General features: G+C 41.5%; 1 protein-coding gene across 1 annotated transcript; it reads left to right on the top strand.

Moving 5' to 3' along the window:
• Nucleotides 1–1,195: 1,195 nt before the first annotated feature.
• LOC121403701 (general transcription factor II-I repeat domain-containing protein 2-like) lies at nucleotides 1,196–12,547 on the top strand. The gene is made up of 4 exons (XM_041591505.1): nucleotides 1,196–1,289; nucleotides 9,589–9,746; nucleotides 10,733–11,704; nucleotides 11,816–12,547. Exons 1-4 carry the CDS (start codon nucleotides 1,196–1,198, stop codon nucleotides 12,545–12,547), a joined length of 1,956 nt encoding a protein of 651 aa, XP_041447439.1.
• The last annotated feature ends 254 nt before the right edge of the window (nucleotides 12,548–12,801 follow it).

The following is a 12,801-nucleotide window of genomic DNA, read 5'->3' as shown; positions in this document are numbered from 1 at the left end:
TTTATACATGAAATAATCTGTGTGCCATCTTTACTGTATATGAGTTCTGGGGGTGTTTATAACCTCTGTGCCATCCTTATATGAGGATGAGTTCAAACAATGCCTTTACCAAAGCAATGCAGTGTATATCCAAAGCTCCTTTTTAAATATACATGTGCCAGTTCATTATGTGGATATAATTATAAGTAGATAATCAAGCGTGTCATTTCCTTTACTACCTACCAGTTTATTCATAGTAAATTTTCAGTGAGTCTGTACAGTAGTATCAAACACGGTTGGACTGGGGGGCCCGGGGGCTGTTTCATGGCCCCCCTCCGGACCCCCCTGCACCGGCACGAAGAAGGGAGGTTGCGGCAGGAAGAAGCAGCACAGGGTGTGGATCTGGGCTGGCGGGCCCACAAGAGCCAGGGGCCCACTGGGTTTTTTCCTGGTGACCCACCTGCCCAGTCTGACCGTGGTATAAAACAATGCCTTTATGAAAGTAATACAGTATATGTGCCACTTATTTTCACATCACCCTTGACCTAGTGAGGTGCATCCATCTTTTAAAAACAATAAATAATGTTTAGTTATCCAATATATACACCACTCATAACCAGAGGCCTCTGACAACCATATACACACACATATACAGTATATATATATATATATATATATATATATATATATATATATATATATATATATATATATATATATATACATACCCCTCTTCATTCCCTGAGATACAGGTTTTCTGCCTGAATTTTCCAGGGACAGAGCCTTTGGATTGGTGCAGCATGGCTGATCCCAAAAGGAACCACAAGGTGGTGCTGTGCAGCCATATAAAAGGGGATGCCATGTGCTCTGTCAGTCATTACAGTTTCAGGTTACAGTGATTGCTGTTATCTGCTGCAGATCTTTGTTTCACTTTGGATATTGTGACAACACCGGCAAAATGTAGGCTTCAGTGGAGTGCAATAGGCCTGCCAAAGGCTGGGCAGGATCCACCAGTGCCTGGATAACTCAACTAAGATGGTTTGGATTTTGGATGCCGGATTTCTGTATTCACCTTTGGAGATGGGTGAGAGATGCAGTTCAGCATGGATGTCGTTTTATGCTTACGCTATAGACAGCATTGGGAGCTGGATAAATCTGGATGCCTGCTTCATCTCTATGTGAGTCTGCCTGGAATGGTAGAGAAAGAGGATCTAGGATGTTCCTGTGTGTGCTCGACTGGAAGATGTCTGGAGCCTTCATCACTGTGGATGCAGTTTCGTGTGAGACTACCATCTGTGTGACTCCCTTGGGTGAGTGTTACCTTTGGGAAGGGTAGGAAAGGATGAGGATCCAGCGATCTCCTGTTTATGGAAACAGGCTGTGTATGAGCCTGCCACGTGGGGGCAACACTTTCCTGTGGGAAAGCATGTGAGCAGGTAGCGCTACCTAGAACTGTACTCTTTTCGGGACAAGGGATGGAACTCTTGGGCTGCCAAAAGGAGTGGTGCGGGACTTTGCCTGGCGGGGAATCACTAGGACTGGACTGCAACATGTTTTAGGGTAGTGGGTCATTTGTGTGTGAAAAGTTACCTTTTACTTCCCCTTTAATATTACACTTATTTTATATAAAGTTATATTGTTATATAATAAAGTGTGTGAGTGATTTGTTTCCTAATGGGAATATCCTCAGGAGTATTCCAGGACCCCATTAGGTGGAGGCACTGCCAGAGAAGAGTTTTCCCAGTACCTTTCACCTTGCAAAGGGAACTCAGGACCCGAGTTGGTAAGCTGGTACAACCTTGGCACCAAGAGGGTGTTACATATATATATATATATATATATATATATATATATACATATATATGTAGGGAATTTGCGCAAACTTCTTGCTCTTATCCCTGTAAGGGCAGAAGCACAGAGCCTGTGTCTGTTTGCTGTAAGCTGTTACCTAGCAACCAGCTGTTCAGTGCAGTAGGAAGTGACACAGCAGCTAAGGAGTGGCAGACAGGAAGAGGAAGTCACAGAGACTGGCAAAAAAAGAAAGCCTGGCATAGAGAGCACATGGTGGACAGAGAAGGAAGCAAGAGAACTGCTGGTGGGTCCAGAGAGCTGAGAGGCTGCACCAAAAGGATTCATTTGGATCGGGCTGGCACAGGGAAGCCACATACTGTACCTGGAGAGACAGAGAGTGTGAAAGTAATCCAGACTGGAGGAACAAACAGCAGGAGATTCCTATGTGAGCAGTGTCGGACTGGCCCACCAGGATACCAGGAAAACTCCCGGTGGGCCAAGGTGTCAGTGGGCCCTCATGCTGCTAAACTTTAGGCCTATTTCATGGCCATTCCCTATTTCTATTAGAACAAAGAGGCTAAATAGATGGAATAATTGATTACAGTATGTAAAGAAAACCCACTAGGAGAATAGAGGTTGGTTGAGGAGATGAAGAATAATAGTACTGAGAGTGGCCCCTGGTCTAGGGCTTTATGGTGGACCCCTGGTCTAAGGTTTTTGGATGGGCACCTGGTGCCCCAGTCCGACACTGTATCTGAGCATCCAAAGGGGCTGGTAGTCGGACTGTATGTCTGAATATGCTGGACTCACCTAAAGAGAGCTCTAAAGTTTCTGAATAGGATTTGTGAGTATCCTGTTTAAAGGGACAGTACCCTAAAGAGCGCTGAACATACAAAGACACTGTTATTGAAAGGACATTAAAGGACTTGAAATTTTTAGGTAGCTAGACAGTTAGTTAGTGAGGCCCTATTGTCACTGGTTAGAAGTGCTGCATGTACTAGTTGGCCATTTATTTTATGATAAACCGTTATTCAGTTTAACCAATACTGTGTGCGTGTTACTGTATTCCTAGTGGGGCCACCTGTAGGTGCATTCTCTGATCCCACTAGGTAGAGGCACTGTGGTAGTAAGTACCAGGTACCCAGTCTCTCCCAATACAACTGCGGAGTGGCTCAGATTTGTCCGGTGCCATCAGGTAAGCACCACACGTGGAGTGTAACACCGACAAAGGGGTGTCGAAAGGGTTACACATATATAAATATTCCTGCTACATTTTATAAAAGGTTTTGCCTTCAATGCCCTTAACTTTTGTGGTGGTGCCAGTTGTTGGATGTATTTTAGCATTATTTTCCATCTACATATGTCTAGAGAGTAACAAAAACTTATCTTAAAAAACAGGTTAAAGAAAAGTAAGTGTTTAGGCCCCTAGGTGCCACAGAGTCCATCTTGTGGAGCCTCTCAACGCAGTATCTTTAAGTTTTGTATATATACACACACACATACAGTTTTATTTGTGCTTTGTGGCTGCTTCACCCTGGGTTACCCCTGGTTTCCTGGGGTCTTGAGTGAATGTGCCTAGGAAGGGGGAAGAGCTTTCTTGTGCTGCCCAGAGTTGCTGGGATTGTATACGAAGCTGTGCCAAGATGAACAAAGAATGGGCAGCTGGATAACAGTCAGCCCTGCAATGTTTACACAACTCACCAATAAGACAATGAATGCTGTAAAGTATTTTAGATTGGGTTTAGAGAGATGCTCTTGAAATTACCTTTTAAATAGATTGTAGGATGGTGCCACCTACTGGCAAAATATATTTCAGAGATATTTAATAGAGATTTCTGAACAGAAAAAAAATGCATGTGTTTAGGGGCTATCCTGTAGATTGAATAAACCAATACTGTGTTGCATATTAAAAGAAAACTTGCCAGTTAAGGTCCAGTTACAGAAATCTAACAGCTTACCTGATTTCCTTCTCTATGAACTCATGATCACTGACTTCATGCATCTGTACAACATACACACGCACCCATTGGGAACTCTGAAGAACCTGCACATGTCTTGCACTTGTAAGACTTTACTCCAAATCACTTCCTTATTCAAATCATTCATTCCATCATCTTCCTCTTCAGCCTCTCCTGCAGGAGGTACCTCTGAGGAAGGCACCTGACCTGCACACTAAAGGTAATTTCGCCAAACGAGTAGATTTCTCCGTGATATGCCCACATTGAGGTGGGCGATATCGGGCTGATCTGATCATGGGCCCAATAATCAGATCATAATTTAGCCAATACGGGCATTCGGATCACAGGACCGCATCAACAAACAGATGCGCCCACGATCCGACGGGATTTTTAATCCTGCACGATCAACATCTGGCAGACTTTCAGACAGTGACTCTATGCCCCTTTTAATACAGCTCAAGACCTTATTTGCCCCTGATGCTGCTGACTGGCATTGCTTGCTACAGCCAAGTTTATCATCTACAAGGACTCCAAGGTCCTTTTCCATAATGGATTTGCCTAGTGCAGTCCCATTAAGGATATAAGTGGCTTGGAGATTTTTACATCCCAGGTGCATGACTTTACATTTATCAACATTGAATCTCATTTGCCACTTAGCTGCCCAGATTGCCAGTTTGTCAAGATCCCGTTGCAAGGATGCCTCATCCTGTGTGTAATTAATTGTATGAAGAGGCCCAAGTTTTTTAACTTGTAGGGGAGTCCTAGCTACCAATGGGTTTTAATCAGGTGTTTTTAATGTATTAGTACTCATGTCTTTGTGGCATTTCTACTGTGGTGTGTGGGTAGGTGGGGCACAGAAAATGTTGTTGTATGGGGCCCTGTGCTTTCTGATGGTGTCCCTGTGCTGTGTTTATGCGATACACTAGAGGCCAATGGAGCAATTAGGGAAGCTACTAATTATGGTTTATGTATATGTTCTGCATAAAGGATACTTTGCCCAAGGTTTGGGGGCCATGAAAAGAATCTGCTGTGAGCCCCAGTACTTTCTAGTGAGGCCACTGGGGACATTATTTCTACTGGATCTGTAGGAATAATGATTATTGATGATATTAGATGACTTTAGCCAAGCTATCACTGAGCTGATGTTTAATGCAGGAATTGTTTAGAAATTTCTAACATGGCTTTGGTCTTTGCAGGTTTGCTGAAACACACAAGGAATGTACCTCAGATATGAAAATGAAAAAGAAATTCTATATTTTACATGAATGATCACATGAAACCTCCAGTAACCCTAAAAATGAAATGTTTATTTGCACACAATTTCCCCTCCATTAGTTATCAGTCTTCAATTTTAAAATATCACTGTGGCCCCTTAGGAGAAGAGCAACCCCTTCATTCTGATCATGGTTAGAATAATTTCAGTACAATCTGACCCAAGAATGTGTTGCCCACTAGGATCAATTCTACCTTTGTATGGAAAAAGAATTAAGCTGGATATTCATGGGATGATGAACTTGGACCCTCCAGACTGGCACCGACAGCCTAAGTGCTGACCTGTACAAATATACAGACCACAGGCACTTTCAGATCACTGAATTTAATGAACTATCGAGTGCAATGAAGAAACTCATCCCTGCTTCCACTTACTGTCTCCTGCCACTTGTACATGTCTTTTGTTACATTTGTTAAGCCTTACTGGCTGCTCTGATTATGGAATAAATAAATCATTTATGTATATAAAGTAAACACATTCAGTTATGCTAACTTGCTGATCATCATTACATAAGGGGATTTTTAGCAAATTCTCTGCGATATTCATGCAGTTTTCAGCCAGACAGAGTTTTTTTTGCCACATATACTAATATGTGTATCATTTTCTCAGTGGAAATGATGAAAAAAACAGCTACAAAATAGTACTGTGGTGCGGATTTTCCCAAAACAGTAACTAATAATCCATTGCATTACTAGTGCTTGTTGGATTTTAGTTATTTGGCTGGAATGGCAAAACTAAAAACTGAGCCTAGAAATGTCATATTTGTTTTAGGGATGCACTGAATCCACTATTTTGGATTCGGCCAAACCCCCGAATCCTTCACGAAAGTTTCGGCCGAACGAACCCTAATTTGCATATGCTAACTAGGGGTGGGAATGGGAAAAATGTTTTACTTCCTTGCCCCTGCGATTTCCCTCCCTGCCCCTAATTTGCATATGCAAATTAGGATTCGGGTTCGGCTGGCCGAATCCGAATCCTGCTGAAAAAGGCAGAATCCTGGCCGAAGTAAAATGATCATTGTTACCCTTTATTTATATGATGTCTCATACAGCAATCCCTCAGACAACTGTAAGAATCATCAGAATGGGATGTTTATTAGTGTTACACGGGCAGTGGGAAACATTCATGAGAGGGAAAGGCTGTGGGCAGAGTCAGGCCCATCACTCACACGTAACCTTAGTCCACACTAACTCCTTCAACATGAGCTTTGCTATTGTTGCACCAGCCTCCCTGGATATTCACTCTTGGATGTTTTCTCTGTTTTAGATAATAATTGCATGTGATATTGATATTTATGATACTCTCTGTTTACTTAGTAAATTGGGGTTTCATAAGCAGTTATTGCTCCTATAGAAAAAACATTCCTGTTTCCCACTGTATATGGAACTATTTTGTTTTTTTTTTTCCTGCACCTAAATAGAGTGAAATCTGTTCTATTTGTTTCCCCACTACCTGAAATACCAATGGCAAGTTCTGTGGCTTTTCTCCATCTGCTCCATTATGTGTAGGCAGGGAACACAGAGAACACAGGGAAAATGAGAGGAGATCCCAAGTACCTAATACCAGTATTGCATCTGGGCCCTCATGGATAACAGGACTGAGACATAAGGAGGGAGCCTTTCTTCTCAAATAATATCATATTAATATCAATAACACAATCTCAGGATTTATACTCTCAGATTAAACAGCACCCCCTAGTTAAACAATTATATAAGATGTGAGTGACTTTCTGTGTTTTGCCAATAAATGAGTTTCCTGCAAAGCTGCCATTACCTTAGTAACCGTGTACAGGTTTACAGAATAAACAGAATAATGCCGACCAGGGGGACCTCAGTGGACTTAGATGCTATCACCAGTGTTGACCACTAACAAGAGACGTTACTGTGTGTGTATGTGTAATGTATAAGAGAAAATCTATAATTCTTCTCCTTTAAGCTAGCTTCATTAGGTTATCTAGGGACATATACCCTGTAATTAGGGATGTAGCGAACGTCGGAAAAAATGTTCGCGAACATGTTCGCGAACGTCCGGACAAAAATGCGAACGGTTCGCGAACGTTGCGAACCCCATAGACTTCAATGGAAAGGCGAATTTTAAAAGCTAGAAAAGACATTTCTGGCCAGAAAAATGATTTTAAAGTTGTTTAAAGGGTGCAACGACCTGGACAGTGGCATGCCAGAGGGGGATCAAGGGCAAAAATGTTTCTGAAAAATACATTGTTGACACAGCGCTGCGTTTTGTGCTGTAAAGGGCAGAAATCACACTACGTCACTCGGGTGGTGTTTCTGGACACAGCTCACACAGCTAGGTGGCACTTGGTTAAAGACTGGGCAAACAATGCCTGCAAGGTCAACGTATACAGTAGTGGATACGGAATATATTATTGCTGCTTGAAAAACGTCACTCAGGTGGTGTTTACGGACACGGAATTATTATTGTTATTATTTAGACAGAATGTGAACAAGCTCACACAGCTAGGTGGCATTACTAGCCAGCAAAGCTACCTAACCTAAAATGTCCCTCAAATCCCTGCAGACTTCTGTCCCTACAATACAGAGCAGTATCAAGTAGATTACTAGCCAGCAAACTTACTATCAACTGTCCCTCAAATCACTAACAGCTCTCTCCCTACACTAGCTCTTCCAAGCACACACAGGCAGAATGAAAAAACGCTGCAGGGCTTCAGTTTATATATGGAAGGGGAGTGGTCCAGGGGGTGTGGGGGTGGTCCAGGAGGGAGAGCTTCCTGATTGGCTGCCATGTATCTGCTGGTCTGGGGGAGAAATGGCAAAAAAAAGCGCCAGCTAAGGCGAACCCAAATTGGCGAACGTTGCGCAACGTTCGCGAACATTCGGCGGACGCGAACGGTCGATGTTCGCGCGAATTAGTTCGCGGGCGAACAGTCCACGACATCCCTACCTGTAATAAATCAGAGCCATCTACCCAAACATGACAATAAAGAGACAAACACATATTTATATTTAAAAACAGGCTTTTTTATTGATGCTTTTTTATTGATACTTTGTTGACCTTTATATGTTGATCCAGAGGAAGGCAAAGAAAAACCCTCAGCAAAACAGAGGCCAATTAGTCTTGCTGAGGGAAAAAGAATTCCTTCCTGACCCCAAAATAGGCGATCGGATTACTCCCTGGATCAAACTCTCTTTATATATATTACATAATATCTAAATAGTAACTGTACTGGAATTGTAAGTCTGTACTAATAAACACTGTAATATCTACTAAATATCCTACATTTTAAATCCTATACAAATATATTAAAATATAAACATCTAAAACTCTATACCTGTAACCGATTATCAAAATATGAATACTAAAATATTACTATACTGAACTAAATTAAAATAATGATTCATATTTAAATATAAAACGCCAATATCTAGTAAAGCATTGAACATTTTGTGAATATATTATAATATAAGTATTCAAAAGAAAAAATCTAGAACATACTTCAAAATATCAATACAGTATTGGGATCCATCCTGGAAACCCTTTATCCAGAATGCTCTGAATTAAGGGACGCTCATCTACCATAGACTCAAATTTTATCAAATAATTTAATTGTTTTTTAAATGATTTACCTTTTCCCTGTAATAAGAATATTGTACCTTGTAAAAATATATTTTTATATATATATAGATATATATATATATATATATAAATATATATATATATATATATATATATATATATATATATATATATATATATAATTAATCCTTAGTGGAGGCAAACCAATCCTGTTGGGTTTAATTAATGTTTACATAATTTTTTTGTAGAAATATGATATGTTTATCCAAATTACTGCAAGACCCCTTATCTAGAAAGCCACTGGTCCCTAGAATTCTGCCTTACAGGTCCCACACCTGTACTAAAATACTACTACACTAAACTATGTGATATATTTATCAATGTTTAAATCCAAAACACAAACATAGAAGATAGCATTTATGTTAAACTATATACAAATAATTGAAAATATCAGCATTTAAATATATAACTATCTATGAAACCGTCTCAAAATATTATTCCTAAAATACTTCTATAATAAACAATACTATTTTCCTAACTATCAGTACAGGTATTGGATCCATTATCTGTAAAATCAGTATCCAGAAAGCTCCGAATTATGTAAATGCCATCTCCCATAGACTCTATCAAATAATTCAGTTTTTTAGAAATGATTTATTTTTCTGTGTAATTATAAAACAGTATCTTGTACTTAAACTAAGATATAATTAATCCTTACCAAAGGCAAACCCAGCCTATTTGGTTGTAATTAATATTTATATGATTTTATAGTAGACTTTAGGTATGGTGATCCAATTAAAAACCCTGAGCATTCTGGATAATAGGTCCCATACCTGTAATTAAATTTAGAACTCTATAATATATACCAGGGGTCCTCAAACTACGGCCCGCGGGCCGGATACGGCCCTCCAATGTCATTTACCCGGCCCCCTATAGCCTAGGGCGCAGTCATAGGGGGCGCAATATACAAAAGGAAATTTTTTTTTTATTTTTATTTTTCTTTAAATTTTAAACTTTTGTGCAAGCCCCCTGCAGAGTTCCGCTCTGCTTCCGACTTCCGAGACCCTCTCTACTTGTCCTGCTGGCTGGATCCGTCTGGCAGCAGGGCAGCAGCAAACCGGCCCAGCGACTTGCGCATGCATCCAATGATGCGCCGGCTTAAAGATAGGCGCGCCGCCGCGCTGGCGTGCGCGGTGACGTCAGCAGGGACCTGTGCGCCTGTGTAGTGAGGCCTGGGCCCTGGCGCGTCGTATGGGTGCGGCCGTCTCCTCCTGGCTGCCTGTGCCTGGTCGGTGAGTGGCGACTGAACTGCTGCTGATATAATTGGACACACAACAACAGGTACAGACTTGGGGGGGGGCTGGGGGGTGGAAATGCATTTTTTTTTGTCACAACAGGTACAGATTTGGGGGGGGGGCTGGGGGCAATGAATTTTTTTGGCACAGCAGGTACAGATTTGGGGGGGCTGGGGGGGCAATGAATTTTTTTGGCGCAACAGGTACAGATTTGGGGGGGCTGGGGGCAATGGATTTTTTTGTCACAACAGGTACAGATTTGGGGGGGGGCTGGGGGCAATGAATTTTTTTGGCACAGCAGGTACAGATTTGGGGGGGCTGGGGGGGGCAATGGATTTTTTGGCACAACAGGTACAGATTTGGGGGGGCTGGGGGCAATGGATTTTTTTGGCACAACAGGTACAGATTTGGGGGGGCTGGGGCAATGAATTTTTTGGCACAACAGGTGCAGATTTGGGGGGGGGGGAAATATTTTGCGTGCTGCTGGCTGGCACAGGTACATATTGGGGGCAATATTTTGGGTGCTGCTGGCTGGCACAGGTACATATTGGGGGCAATATTTTGGGTGCTGCTGGCTGGCACAGGTACATATTGGGGCGATATTTTGGGTGCTGCTGGCTGGCACAGGTACATATTGGGGCGATATTTTGGGTGCTGCTGGCTGGCACATGTACAGATTGGGGGCAATATTTTGGGTGCTGCTGGCTGGCACAGGTACAGATTTTGTGTGCTGTTGGCACAGGCAGAATATCTTGGCTGCTGCTTGCATGGATAATTGATGGATTGCACTTTTCTCTTAGTAGTTGTGTTAAAAGTAAAATGTTGTGGATATTCTAGTTTTGTAATTATCACAGTGTCTTATGGTGGATCTGTAAATTCTACAGGTGGACAACAATACAATTATGTCAAGGAAAAGAAAAGTTGACTCTGAGTGCAGGATATTCAAAGAACAGTGGACCTATGATTACTTTTTCATGCAGTGCAAGGAGAGAGCTGTTTGTCTGTTATGCCAGGATTCAGTGGCTGTGTTCAAGGAATACAATTTGCGTCGACACTACGAAACTAAACATAAAGACAAATATGGTTGCTTGGTCGGACAAGGGAGAGAAGACAAGATATTAAAACTGAAACATGGATTGACAACTCAGCAAAATGCATTTGTGAAGCAGAAGGAGATAAATATTTCATCATTGCGAGCAAGTTTTCAAGTTGCCAAGCTAATAGCCCGCACTGGCAGACCATTTGTGGAGGGAGAATTTGTGAAAGAATGTCTTCTTTCTGTTGCCAAAGAGATGTGTCCAGAGAAGGCTGATTTATTTGGAACAGTGAGTCTTTCAGGACCTACAATTACACGAAGGATTGAAGAAATGGGGGACAATTTGCATCAAAAGTTGCAAAACGCCTCAAAAAAAATTTGCTATTTTTCATTGGCACTCGACGAAAGCAATGATGTCCGTGATTCTGCACAGCTTCTAATTTTCATTCGTGCGACAAATGATCATTTTGAAGTCACAGAGGAGCTTGCTGCACTGCAAAGCATCAAAGGAACAACAACAGGAGAGGATATCTATGAAAAGGTTTGCCAAACTATGAATGATTTGGAGCTAGACTGGGCTAAACTAGCCAGTGTGACAACTGACGGTGCTCCTAGCATGGTGGGGTCTATGAAAGGAGTGGTGGGACGCATTAACAAAGAAATGGACCAACTCAACCATTCACGTCCAATAGCCATACACTGCCTCATCCACCAACAAGCGCTGTGTTGTAAATCACTGAAGTGGGACTCTGTCATGAAAGTTGTGGTGTCCTGTGTTAACTTCATTAGGGCTCATGCACTAAACCACAGACAGTTTCAGGCATTTCTGTCTGAGCTGAATGTTGCCTATGATGATATTCTGTAACACACAGAAGTCCGTTGGCTGAGTCGAGGGAGAGTTTTAAAACGTTTTTATGACTTACTTCCACAGATTTCGGATTTTCTGCTTTCAAAAAACAAAGAAGTACCAGAGCTTAAAGATGAAGAATGGAAATGGCACCTTGCTTTTCTGACAGATGTAACAGAGCTACTCAACAGTTTCAATGTGCAACTTCAAGGAAAGGGGAAGCTCATCTGTGATATGCATTCACATGTGAAAGCATTTGAAGTAAAATTGGACCTCCTCATTAAACTAGTGAAGGAGGAAAATTTCTGCCATCTCCCCTCTACTCAAAAGCTGTTAGCTGAGAAACCAACAGTTGCATTCCCAAACAAAACATGTGTGGATTCACTGGAAATGTTGCAAAGGGAGTTTCAAAAGAGATTTAAAGAGCTTCATCTCCATGAACAGGACATACAGCTTTTCCGGAACCCATTTTCTGTTGAAATTGAAGATCCGATTTACCAAATGGAACTGGCCGAACTACAGAATTGTGACTCTCTAAAAGACATTTTCAAAGCAAGCAGCCTTACTAATTTCTATGCATCTCTCCCCTTTGAGACATATCTTAATCTCAGGAACCATGCACTCAAAATGGCAACCATCTTTGGCAGCACCTATGTCTGTGAACAGACTTTTTCCCGAATGAAAAATCTGAAATCTCCAACCAGATCCAGACTTACTGATGCACACTTGCATCACTTGTTACGACTTGCAGTGACAAACATGGAACCGGATATTGATTATCTCATCAGCCAAAAGCAGGCCCACACTTCCCATTGAAATACTGGTAAGTTTATGTTAGTTAAAATTGTTCTTCATTGTACATTTTTTAAATAGTGTATTGTTTCTTCATGTTTTTTTTGCACTACCTGTACTACAAATAAGATATATATGCAGTGTGCATGGGAATTTGTTCATTTTTTTTTTTTAACTATAGTCAGGCCCCCCAACAGTCTGAGGAACCGTGAACTGGCCCTCTGCTTAAAAAGTTTGAGGACCCCTGCTCTACAATTTCTGGATCTAAACCCTTGTTG

This window comes from Xenopus laevis, chromosome 4S, assembly GCF_017654675.1.
Source record: "Xenopus laevis strain J_2021 chromosome 4S, Xenopus_laevis_v10.1, whole genome shotgun sequence".
Classification (NCBI taxonomy): Eukaryota; Metazoa; Chordata; class Amphibia; order Anura; family Pipidae; genus Xenopus; species Xenopus laevis.
The sequence above is the reverse complement of the archived record's forward strand: the minus strand, read 5'-3'. Positions and strand labels throughout refer to the sequence as shown.

Bases quoted from the DNA above. Each gene is read 5' to 3' on its own strand.
- LOC121403701 (XM_041591505.1), top strand. From the start codon at position 1,196: ATGTTCCTGTGTGTGCTCGACTGGAAGATGTCTGGAGCCTTCATCACT. The intron at 1,290-9,588 runs GTGAGTGTTACC...AGCCCCCTGCAG, and splicing joins CATCTGTGTGACTCCCTTGG to AGTTCCGCTCTGCTTCCGAC. The intron at 11,705-11,815 runs GCATTTCTGTCT...TTACTTCCACAG, and splicing joins TAAACCACAGACAGTTTCAG to ATTTCGGATTTTCTGCTTTC.